Source organism: Triturus cristatus, chromosome 8 (genome assembly GCF_964204655.1).
Source record: "Triturus cristatus chromosome 8, aTriCri1.1, whole genome shotgun sequence".
NCBI classification, from domain to species: domain Eukaryota; kingdom Metazoa; phylum Chordata; class Amphibia; order Caudata; family Salamandridae; genus Triturus; species Triturus cristatus.
In genome coordinates, this window is record NC_140591.1 from 1,094,905,643 (window position 1) to 1,094,919,017 (window position 13,375).

A 13,375-nucleotide genomic window follows, 5' to 3' on the forward strand; every position below is an offset into this window, starting at 1 on the left:
TATCAAGTTTCAAATCATGTGAATGTTCCATGAGCAGCTCAGCAGAATGTGTAGTACCAGGGGTCTCCAAACTTTTCTGTAATGAGCGCCATTACTGATTAGTAAACATTGTCGTGAGCTCCTGAATGCCAAGCAACTGGGCATTGTTACCAGACACCCCCTGGCCCAGCTTTATTGACTTTAAACCTAACGCCCATGGAGCCCGATACTATGATTTGAACAAAATACTGTGACTAGGGGTGGTGCGATAGGGCTGCCATATGAGTCAGTGAGTGGACGGTCTGTGGAGAAGTATGAACATGCGTGTGAATGAATGGGATACACGGGTATGAGTGATTGAGAGCCTGTGTCCTAAGTACTTGTGGCACAGGGCATACCTTTCGCCATATGTGGCATACATAAACATACACAACCATATTTTTTAATTGGGAGAAATTTGAAGTGCAGAAAAATGTTATGCAAAAATGTTCGGAATAAGGAACATTTTTCTGCACTTAAGTTTTCCCATTAAAATATAATGGTCGTGTTTTTCAGTTATAAATATGGCAGCTTGTCTACCAGCCACTGGGAACAAGATACTTGCTGCGTGTAAATGCGACACTTTGACATGGGAGAAAAATCAACTGAATAGTTAACTTTGTTTATATGCACAACATAAAACTCTTCATTTCATTTTCTCCATTGTCAAAGTGTCTTTACAAACAGCAGGCATATTTCTCCCAGTGGCCTGTAGACATGGTGCCATATCTATAACTGGAAAATACTCATTTGTTTAAATGTGAGGAATTTAAAGTGATGAAACATACTTCATAAACATTAGGACTTAATTGGCTTCATTTAAAGTAGAGAACATTATTGAGACAGTGTTTCATAGGAACATTTTTCTCAACTTTAAATTTGTCCCATTTAATCGAAAATGGCTATTTTTCAGTTATAAATATGGCACTGTGTATGCCAGCCACTGGGAGCAAGATGCCCGTTTGTAAATGTGACACTTTGGAAATGGAGAAAAATTTAAATGAAGAGTAAACTTGTTAACTCTTCATTTTAATTTTCTCTTATTTAAAAGCATTCAGAAATATAATTTTGTTCTCATGCTCCAATATTGAGTTGAGAACACCTTCATTTAATAGTTAAATACCCCAGTGCTTTAGTTCTGAACCTCTGTGACCCACGTGGGGTCATAAATCGGAGTAGAGCACTACTCATTATCAGGCTCCAGCCTGATAGTGTTAAATAAACATAGCCTTTCCTTGCTTTTAAAATGAAAATTCAAAATATTTTGTGCGCAGTTCTTAGTCAAAAATTAAATCAAGGCTGGGAGCTACTCTGAAGCTTTCTGTGAGCTACTGGTAGCTCGCGATCAACTGGTTGGAGACACCTAGTCAGTTTCATCTTTGTGCTGAGCTCTCCACGTAGAGAACAGCTAAATTATTAAATTGTGGAGAAACTTCACCACTCTCACCAAACACTGGAGTGTGCAATCACTGGAGCTATCCATAACTTCTATCTTAATGCCATGTCCCCAATGATGACCAAAATATTAATCCTTTAGTTAATAGCCTCCCCCACGTTATGGAAAGGGACCATTGCCTGACAGCCTTTCTTCCCCTCTCACATGAACAGACTGACCAGCTTCTAGAAGAGATTAAATCAGGCTCCCCTTTGGAGTCGTGCTCCCCATAGTTGATGAGGTTAGGCGGGGAGATTGTTGTACCCTATCTAACAGAGACTCTCAACTTAGCCATTAATACGGGAGGCTATCCACATATCTAGAAAACAGCGGTCATCAAGCCTCTATTAAAAAAAGTCAATCTTGATCCTACAGACTTTAAAAATTACCGACCGATTTCTTTACTCCCGGTACAAACCAAGATTATGGAGAAACAACTTAACTCACAACTGAGTGTATATTTGGAGCAACATCAGCTACTGGTTCCTTCTCAGTATGGATTTAGAAGCCGCCTCTGGTCGGAGACTGCTTTAGTAACTGCAGTAAATAATATACACATTTTGGTTGATGCTGGGCAAATCGTCTTGTTGATCTTATTGGACTTGTCTTCAGCATTTGATACCGTCTCCCAAATAAGTTAATCAACTGGCTACAAGAAATAGGAATGTGCCTTGAAGCTGCTGGCTTCCTTTTTAACTGACCGATCACAAAAAGTCAAGATGGACCAATTTTACTCGGACCCAATTCTAAATTGTTGTGGAGTCCCTCAGGGGTTCTCCTTGAGCCCTACACTATTTAATATATATGTCTCGCCATTGGCAAAACTAGTTAGATCTTTTGGGCTGGAGGTTATACCTATGCAGATGACACACAGTTAATTGTGTCTATCACAGAAGACATAGACGCTTTAGCCGCCAATTTTAATAACTGTATGAAGTTGGTGGCTCTCTGGATGAGAGACAACTACCTTCAGCTAAACGGTGACAAAACGGAGGTCTTGATGTTTGGTAATCATCACCCCGAATGGACCCACTCATGGTGGCCAGAAACACTGGAATTATGTCTCTCTCCGGTTGAATCCACAAGAAACCTTTGTGTCCTAGTTTAAACCAGTCTATCTTTCAACCACCAGATCAATAAGACTGTGTCCTCCTGCTTTTGGGTCATACGGACCCTCCAAGATGTTTCCATTTCTTTCCCTTGGCGCACGGAAGCAAGCTGCTGTATCATTAATCTTATCGATGATGGATTATTGCAATGCCCTTTTCTTAGAAACTAATGGGGCCTCCATCAACAAACTCCAACTGATGCAGAATGAGACCGCAAGATTGGTATTGGATGTTCCAAAATACCATTCAATTTCGGCTGCCATCAAGAAATTGCACTGGCTCTCAGCAGAAAAGAGAATTATATTTAAAGCCTTGTGTATTGTGCATAAGGAACTACACAATTCAGGACTAGAGGGAATCAGGTACATCTTTTACCGGTATGTCCCTATCAGACAACTGCGATCCGCCAATAAAAATCGTCTGGTTGTCCCGAGATACAGAAGATCATGATAGGTAGGAAGAGCCTTCTCGGTCGCAGCGGCCAAGCTGTGGAACACTCTTCCTTTTTCCATATCCGGCATAGAATCCCATCTTCCATTTCGCAAGGCCTTGAAGACCTTGTTTTTTGCCTTGTAAACCTGACCTATGAAGAACTGCTCCTACCAGAGGGCTGCAACTGTTGAGATAGATGCCTTGACGCCTTAGGGTTTATGCTTGCGGTATTCAAATTGCTCCTTCATTCATTTATTCATCCATAACTGCCCTCCGGTATCTCCCAGTCACAGCCTCAACCTTTGCAAACTTAAAAATATCACAAATGTGAATCTTACAAAATGTGTGTTGATCATCATTAGGGCCTTAAACAGATGCCCTTATCAAATGGTGTGGTTTAGATGGACCAGTGGTTGGACCAAAGGGAAAAATAGCCTGCATTGGCATTGACCACACTCTTAATCTTGCTTTGAAACCCTTATGCAAACAAAATTGCAACCCTCACTTTGTTATGGGGGCTATCGTAGAATAGTTAAGTTGTGAACCATGAGCGTAGTGTGGGCCAATGTCTTCCAAGAAGGTTCATCTCCTTGTGCAAGCGAATGTCCACGTTAGTCACCCAACAGATCAATGCTAACCAGTCCTTAAGCCTATGCAATAAGCAGCTATACGTTAAAGCTCATGATGTTTTCCACATTGATAAGTCACTAGTTCTAAGCGTGTTACTTAGTTTTATGTATGTTGTAATGCTCTTCTCATGATTAAGGAAACCGGTGACCATTGAATGAAAAATGGCCCTGCTCTCTCCCCACCTAAAACTGAAACTAACAATAAAGTAAAATAAAACTTTTTGGGGAGAGTAATTCACTCTCACCCTTCAAGTGACGATGACTACTGAACAGTTCCCATGCTCCCCTTGCTCACTTGCGCCTATTGACATGAACAGTTGTATTTTATAGAAAGGTTAGCGTGTCCATTGTGAGCATGGCCGTTTAGACTACTGTAATGTCAGATCCCCCTCTATTGAGTCTAATTTTTTTGGCTTACTCCTTTTCAGCACTTTTTGTAGAGTTTCTGCGTTAACCTTCTCAGTATCACTAAAGTACGGAGCACTCCTACGTCTCGTCTGACTAACTTTCCTCCACATTGTCTGGTTTCTTCAGCCACATTCTTATTTATTGATGTGCTGCTTCCTGTTTCATTCATCCAAAGAATCGTCTAGTTTTCTTAATCAGAGACCAAGCTGTCATCTTCACTCTTTGCCCAGTGGAAAAAACAAACAGATGTAATGTCTAGCCCATTTGGTAGTCACTTGATGAGTATGTAGAAAGTCAGTCATTGGCCTTAAGTTTTCTCCTCTTCACATAAGAAGCCTACAAATTGTGGCACAAGTGAATACTGTCCCACTCAAGGCATACACATTTCTTGAAACATGCAGATGCCAATTACCCTTTTGTCCAATCAAGCTGCATCAGTGAGTCTTTCTGTGTCTTGAAATGGTTATTAATCTCCTAGTTTTTACCATCCCTAAGCAGGCCCTTGTGCAAGTGCTATTGCATCTAGACCTGTTCTCCAAGTTCTCTTGTATTAGCAAGAGCCAATCATAATTCTCTTTCAAGGGATAGTACTTTAATGCCTAGGTGATGTTCTCACCTCAGTCACAGACTATTCTCTACAGATCATCAGCTCTGTCGCCTAGAGATCTTCTGTCCTTTTCAGGTTCCTAGAGACGTCTTCAATAAGTCATTATGGTATCAACTTCTAATTTTATCTCCTTCAGAGTTTTTGCGGGTAGTTCATCAGTGTTGATGGGCATTGTTGCTAAAGCAGTGTTACTAACAGCTGATGATGTCGTGAAGACTAGAGGTCATTCCACTTTATCACTTTTCACCAGAAGCAGGTCCTTCCATGGTTACTTTTCCCTCTGTTTCTAAACTGGTGTTAAATGTGTATTAATCTGATAATTGGTGCAGAGTATGGGACAACACAACACTGGTATATTCTCTCAGTTGATGGGGTACTAAAAATGTATTTGTGATCAATGCAGAGCGCATGAGCAGTTGGTCAGAGGTCACTCATTTTGTGTCTCTAAGCCTGTTTAAGGAAGATCCGTCTGAACTGCTCCACTATTTAGGCAGCTTAAGTCTCTCAGTCCCCCCACAGATGCTGCAAAGACTTCCGTCTCGCACACTCCCAGGCTGAGGAGATTGGGAACAAGATAGCACCCACATCTTTCTCACACAGATGCATATGGTTAATTTTTTACATTTGGTTTGCGAAATATCCTTGAAATGATAGGCGAGTCTCCAACCACCTGCCGTTTTACTTCTGTCAATCAGCCATCGACCGATATGTATTGCTTTAAAATACAGTGTGATGTAGTTCTCGCACTGATCACATCACCTACATTCCTTTGCTAGGCTACACCCCTACACATATGAATTGAAATGTTATTTTAATGTAATTCTATATAGAGGAAGTCTTAAAAGAATTAATGTTATTTTGTTAGGGACTCTTGTTTTCAAGACTGTTTCTTCAATAGAGATTGAGGTACATCTATGTCATACAACTAATCTAAAAGACTACACACGCAAAGCTTTTTTAAAAACTTTTTTTAATTTTCTTTTGTAGGCCCCAGTCTATGGAGTGAACAGGCTTGCCCCCCAGCAACATATATATGGATATCAACCACAGATGCACACGCCACCTCTCCAGAATACATCATCTTGTGTCTTTACACAAGAAATCTATGGTGCGCCAATCCGCTTTGACTCTCCTGCACCAGGACTTCTTTCTCCTCGTGGTGATGAGTACTACAACTACAGTATTCCACAGACTAGCGCTAACCCACCCTTACCTGAACCAGGCTATTTCACAAAGCCTTCCATGGGACCTCCAAGTTCAGACTCAAAGATTGTTGAGTTTGGCAAGACACATTTTGGCCCAACCATGCAAACTGAGGCCACAAAAGTGTCGCCATTCATAACTCCAGGACAAGCTGCACCATCATCTTTCAAATTTAATTCTAATTTCAAATCCAATGATGGGGACTTCACATTTACTTCACCACAGATTGTTGCACCCAGCACTACATTCACTGGCAGCGAAAGTCTTTTTGGACTTTTGACTTCAGATAAAACTTATCAAGATGGTTACACAGTGCAGGAACCGACAACTGATCAGCAAAATCGCTTTAATTTTGGTAGCAAATCTATTTCGAACCATTGCCTTACAGACACTATTACACGAAGTCAAAATAAAACTCCTTTGGTTTTTGGCAATGGCGATCAGCCATTCAGTTTCCCAGATTCTGTAAAGATTGCATTTGAAACTCCAAATGCAGAAGCTGCAGATAGAAGTCATGAATCTGATGGAGGAAGCATTCTGGGAGCTGCTGATGATGACGGTCCACATTTTGAACCTGTTGTTCCTCTTCCCGACAAGGTTGAAGTCAAGACTGGTGAAGAGGATGAAGAAGAACTCTTCTCTAACAGAGCAAAGCTTTTCCGCTTTGATGCTGACTTAAAGGAATGGAAGGAAAGGGGTATTGGTATTGTGAAAATTTTAAGGCATAAAAAATCTGGCAAAATACGACTCCTAATGCGACGTGAGCAAGTGTTAAAAATTTGTGCCAATCACTACATTAATCCAGATATGACACTAAAGCCGAATGCTGGCTCAGACAAGTCCTATGTATGGCATGCATTGGATTATGCAGATGAAATGGCAAAACCAGAACAACTTGCCATTAGATTCAAAACACCCGAAGAAGCAAATCTTTTCAAGCAAAAATTTGAAAACGCCCAAAAGCTGTTGAAGGAGTTGACGGCTGCCAGTACCACTCCCCAGCAAAGTGTTCTTACTTTCAAAGAGGCACCAAGTAAAGAAGCTAAGGATCCTGGCAAGTCTTCTGGAGGAGGTTCAGACTTTGCCCTTCAGTTTGCCAGGAAACCAGGAGAGTGGGATTGTGAGGTTTGCTGTGTTAGAAATTATCCCTCTGCCTCAGTTTGTGTTGCTTGTCAGACAGCTTCACCACATCTAAGTAGCAAAGTAACTCCACCAGCTGGCATTGGAGATATTGCTATGTTAAGTATTCCAACACTACCAAAATTTAGTTTCAGTAAAGCACCCGGAACTTCTACTTCAAGTGGATTCAGTGAGCACTTAAAAAAAAAGAAAGGTCAGTGGGATTGCAGTGTGTGCTTGGTGACAAATGATCCAAGTGCAAAATTGTGTGTAGCGTGCATGACTCCAAACACAAGCAGTGTAGTGGGATCTAGCCAGCAAGTATCTTCAAAGAAATTGGGATCAGGTGACCTTTCAACGTCTGTGAAAAGTGACTTTGGATCACGCTTTTCCATAAAGGAAGGTCAGTGGGATTGCAATGTGTGCTTGGTAAGAAATGAAGCCTCTTCTGGAAGTTGTGTGTCATGTCTGACCCCTAATCCACTGGCAACACTTGGGACTACGGTGACGTTTCCATCTGCTCCCAGCTTCAAGTTTGGTTCTAGCTCGGAGACGAGCACCTTAAAACTGTCGGGGTTTGGGATACAGTTTCTGAAGAAGGAAGGGCAGTGGGATTGCCCAACATGTCTGGTGAGAAATGAAAGCTGCCAGGTAAACTGTGCATCCTGCCAGACCCCAAATCCAAGTGTGAAGACTGCCCCTTCAGCAACTCTAGCATCTTCAGCCTTTACATTTAGTTTGAAGAGTAAGCTCTCTGAAACTACTGATGGACAATCTGGATCAGGATTTAAAAGTGTTTTTCCAGAAGGCAGTTTTAAATTTGGAACCAATGAACAAACAATAACTCCATCAACATTCAAATTTCAAATTCCATCTTCCACTTCTGAAGTGAAGACCGGAAAAGAAGGGTTTAGCTTTTCAATGCCTGTTCCACCAGGTGGTTTTAAATTTGGCATCGAGGAACCTAACAAAAATGATTCAAAACAAGTTGCTGTGAAGGAGGTTGCTGAGAAGGAGGTTGCTGATAGTGTTCAGAAGGATTCTGTAAGTGAAATAAAGGTTAAATCTGCAGAAAACAAAACTAGTCTCATAGAGGAAGGCACCAACAAGCAAACTAGTGAAATGTTTTTTGGACTTAAAGACAACACATGTACTTTTGCTGATCTTGCAAAATCTTCAACTGAGAAAGGCTATGAATTTGGTAAAAAAGATCCAGAGTTCAAAGGTTTTTCGCGGGCAGGTGAAAAATTATTTTTATCCACCAATTTTGCTCGAGGGCAACTTAACACGTCTTCAGAGAAAGAGAGAGGTGATGAACTGTATCAAACAGAGGAACGTGATGATATCCACTTTGAGCCTGTGGTGCAGTTGCCTGAAAAAGTTGAACTTGTAACAGGAGAAGAGGAAGAGCAGGTTCTCTACTCGCAAAGAGTGAAATTGTTTAGGTTTGATCCAGATACAAGCCAGTGGAAAGAACGTGGAGTGGGTAATCTGAAAATCCTTAGGAATCAAGACAATGGTAAGCTCAGAATCCTTATGCGACGTGAGCAGGTTCTCAAAGTATGCGCTAACCACTGGATAACCACCACAATGAACCTAAAGCCATTATCTGGTTCTGATCGAGCCTGGATGTGGTTAGCCAGTGATTTTTCTGATGGTGATGCCAAACTGGAACAGTTGGCTGCTAAGTTTAAAACTCCTGAGCAAGCTGATGAATTTAGACATAAATTTGAAGAGTGTCAGATGTTGTTACTGGATATACCGCTTCAGACTCCTCATAAACTGGTTGATACTGGTAGATCTGCACAACTGATACAAAAGGCAGAAGAAATGAAAACTGGTTTGAAAGACATGAAGACCTTTTTAACAGAAGACAGAGCAACTCGTCCTGAGGAAGACAGTAGGAACTTAAGTTCTATGAGTAACTCATCTGGTTTAGTGATTAAGCCACATGCTGAAAGTACTGGGCCAACTCTAGAATGGGATAACTATGATCTACGTGAGGAAGCTTTAGATAATAATTTGGACAACTCTGTGTACGCATCGCCTTTGGCAAGTAGCCCTGAGAAAACAAACCTCTTTCGTTTTGGTGACTCTACAGCAGGTTTTAACTTCAGCTTCCAACCAGTTTTAAGTCCTTCAAAATCTCCCATCAAATTAAACCAAAGTAGGGTCTCTGTAGGCACAGACGATGAGTCCGACATTAATCAAGAAGATGACAAAGATGGACAATACTTTGAACCTGTCGTACCTTTGCCAGATTTGGTTGAAGTTTCAAGTGGTGAAGAAAATGAACAAGTTGTTTTTTGCCACAGAGCAAAGCTCTATAGATTTGATAAAGACGCTAATCAATGGAAGGAAAAGGGTATTGGTGATATAAAGATCTTGCAGAATTATGATACTAAAATTGTTCGAGTACTCATGAGACGGGACCAGGTGCTAAAGCTTTGTGCCAATCACAGGATTACTGCAGACCTAGACTTAAAACCCATGATTGGGACTGAACGAGCTTGGGTTTGGACAGCACATGACTTTTCTGAGGGTGAAGGAAATTTGGAAATGTTTGCAGTCCGTTTTAAACTTCAGGATGTTGCAGACTCATTTAAACAGATTTTTGAAGAAGCAAAACAATCCCTAGAAAAAGAGACCTTGCTTACACCTCTTTCATCCCGGGATAACACACCAAGGGTATCCCCTTGTGGCAAGCTGGCTGTTGCAGTTTTGGAAGAAACAACTAAAGAGAGAACAGATCTTGACACTAAAGATCCTACTCATGAAAAATCAGATACATCCACCTCATCTGCTACTCCAACAAAAGCAGTTGTTTCTCCTCCAAAGTTTGTGTTTGGTTCGGATTCTGTAAAAAACATTTTTAGTTGCGAAAAACCGACATCATTTACTTTTGGCAGCACTTTAGCATCTGGGTCTCTGTTTGGCTTCAGCTACACTCCTTCAGAGACCAAAAGTGAGAAAAAGAACTCTGTATCCCAAGACATTACTGTGAAAAAGTTGGACTTCAGTACAGGAGGGAATTCACATGACATTTCTGCCAGTAATTTAGACAAGGTGTCCAGAAATGCAGTGGTGTCCTCAGCATTGAAAGGATCCTTGCAAACCAATTCTTTTCAAATACCAGTAAAAGGTAAGACCATTACATTAAGATTTAGCTATTTAGTATTTCATGCACTAAGGTCTACGCTCAAGCAGCTAAAATCATTGTTTTTGCACTCTTCATCACGCATCGTCATTCATTGAGCTTTCATAGTAGATTTGTTTTATTTCTAGTTTGCTTTGAACCAGTATTACTCATTGTACATGTTACAAGTCTACAGTAATAGGTGTTTCTTTTGATTATCTGTCATAATCTCAGAGTAGGGAATCCCAAGAAACTTCAGTTTATATATGTTTTTCCGAAAGTTAAATGTTTTAGATTAGATTTTGATGTGGATTGATACTATTGCTGCTCCACTAGAATCTTCCCATAAAAGAACAAAATAATCTTGATTGTATATATCCTTGAACAAAATATTTACTGTGATAGAGATTTTGACTGTCAATCACTCTGATTCAGCACCAAAGACTGCATATTGAGTGATCTATAGTGCGTTCAGGAAGAATTCCCTCATCTCTTTTGCTGAAGACCAGGGTTTTTCATTCTACTCCTTTCTGTGTGCTGCCTTCTACTTTTCTGTACAAGATAGGAGACAGTTTATAATGCATTTCAATGGAATACCTTTGCTCCTCAGCAACAAAGTTAAGGAATGCCATGCATTGGTTATCTTAGATTGTGATTACACCTATACCACAGTATGATTTAACTAGAAAGGTTTCCATTACCCTACTAAAAGTTTTTTTATCTTTAGCTGTGGTAATTAGTAGTCACTGTCCAGTCACCTTTACTCATCACTTCTCACGATCTTCCTTCGTGCATCTAATCACCTCTGTCCTTTCATATGTTTTCTTCACTCAACATCCTTCCTATTGCCTTCATTTTCCCTGTGCTGCTTACACACTCTACCTTCTTACCCACACTTTCTTGACTTATCCACACACACACACACACCTGAGCCTCCAGTTCCCTCTTGGTTCAGCCTGATCCTGTGACACCACTGATGCCTGATTTTTTTTTTTTCTGTGTCAAGTTTTTCCCGCTCATAGTTCTTCTTGCCAACATGCGCCCTTCTCAGCACACACTCACTATGCAAACACACCACTGAGTTTTGGGACCTCCTCTCCACCCTTACACCCAACATCCTCTTCCTTTCTGAGACCTGGGTCAACCCCAACTTCCATGCTCGGCATCATCTCCGCAATGCCCGAAGGATAGAAGATCACCCTCTGCAACCGCATCAGTAAGCCTGGCAGAGGGATCATACACAAGGAATCCATCCAGTGCACCACCACAAACATCATCACCCCAGCCATGGACCACCTCAACTTCCGACTCCAGAGAGCAAAACCACCATCAGGGGCACCCACCCCTACCGTCCTGCAGGACCACGTCCAGCCTTCTGCAACTGCTTAGTCTTCATCGCCCCTCGCCATAGACTCCAACAACTGCATTTTCCTCGGTGACCTCAACTTTCATCTTGACCACAATGACATCAACACTACCAATGTCCTCGACAGAATGAACAACATCTAACTCGCCTAAATCATCCACAAACGCATGCACACTGCAGGTCACGCACTAGACCCCATCTTCTCCACATCACAGAACTCATTTGGACTGACCACTCCATCATCCACTTCAACATCATCAGCTCACAGACCTCCGCTACAGTCTGCACAACGCCCCCCACCTTAGCTAGAGCAAAATCTCAAAGAACACATGGATCAACACCACCCACCCCATCTCCACCAACAACCTACACCAGTTGCTCCCATCAGCAGCAAAACCCACAGAAGGTCCACCAAGCAGGCTAGCTGGTGCATTAAAGACCTCAGAACTACTAAACAACTAGAAAGGAGATGGCGCACCAGCAAGGACATGACCGACAAGACCACCTTCAAGACAGCCCTCAACCTCCACTACAGACAGTTGAGAGAATCGAAGAATAGCTCATCGAATCAAGCTCCAATAACAGCAAAGAACTCTTCAACATTGTCAAAGAATTCTCCAATCTCTCAGCTGCAACAAACATTACACCTCACAGGAACTCTGCGTCAACCTTGCAAACTTGTTCCATGAAAAGATCACCAACATCTACAGAAACTTCAAACCCCAGCCAAGGCCATCGACTTTTTCAAGTAACACAAACCCGCTACCATCACAGGCATCTGACTAACCAAATGGAGCCAGATCACCCCACAAGACACAGCCTCCATCCTGACCTCGATCTACTCATGGGCCCCAGCCGACCCTTGGCCTCACCACATCCTCAACCGAGGTGCAGCCAGAATCAACCACATACTCACCACCTTGTTGAATACTTCAATTGCCACAGCCACCATCCCTTAGGACTGGAAGCACACCGAAGTGAACACCCTACTCAGGAAACAATTGGCAGATCCCAGCGAACTCAATAACTACTGACCAATCTCCCTGCTCCCTTCCAAAGTATTAGAAAAGGCTATCAACCAACAACTCGCCTCACATCTGGAACGGAACCTCCTACTCGATTCCTTCCAATCCGGATTCTGTAGCAGCCACAGCACAGAGACAGCCCTTATCACAGTTACCAACATCATCTGAGGAGAGACTGCAGCTCTGATCCTCCTAGACCTCTCAGCAGTTTTCGATACGGTCTCCCACCACTCACTCATTACAAGGTTGCACAACCTAGGCATTCGAGGAGCCTCTCTCAAATGGATTGCCTCTTTCCTCACTGGAAGAATCTAAAAAGTCCACCTTCACCTCCGAACCGAAGAAAATCCTCTGTGGAGTACCCAAGAGATACTTGCTACGCCATACCTTCTTCAGCACTTATGACACACCCAGCATCGCCAAAACCCAAGGACTCAACATCATATGCTACGCTGACGATACACAACTCATCTTGAAATCACTACCAAAACAAGACCAAATTCTACAACTGCATGATAGATGCCGCCTACTGAATGAAGAACTGCCTGAAGCCGAACACTGGCGAGACACGGGGGACTGATGTTCAGAAATGAAAGGTCACATTGGGACACATCCTGGTGACCCTCAGAGCTCAGACCTACTCCTACTCCCACTGACCACTCTAGGAATCTAGGCATCATTCTGGACAACAATCTTACCATAACAACTCATGTCAGCTATGTGTTCCTCCCCCTGTTTCTTCATCCTCCACATTCTTCGTAAGAAATTCAATTTGCTACTCCTAAGATCAAGTCGCACTTCACCTAGGCCCTCATCTCCAGCCGACTGGACTACGGCAACACTCTCTATGCAGTGATCACAGCTCACCTCCTCTGACTGCAGATCATT

General features: G+C 42.2%; 1 protein-coding gene across 1 annotated transcript in view; it reads left to right on the forward strand.

Annotated features, from left to right (window-relative positions):
* Nucleotides 1–13,375, forward strand: part of RGPD4 (RANBP2 like and GRIP domain containing 4) — a 795,990-nt gene that overhangs the window by 484,318 nt on the left and 298,297 nt on the right. Inside the window, exon 20 of the mRNA XM_085622637.1 lies at nucleotides 5,626–10,102. Within this exon, the coding sequence (XP_085478763.1) occupies nucleotides 5,626–10,102 (4,477 nt within the window). The remainder of the gene's footprint in view (nucleotides 1–5,625; nucleotides 10,103–13,375) is intronic.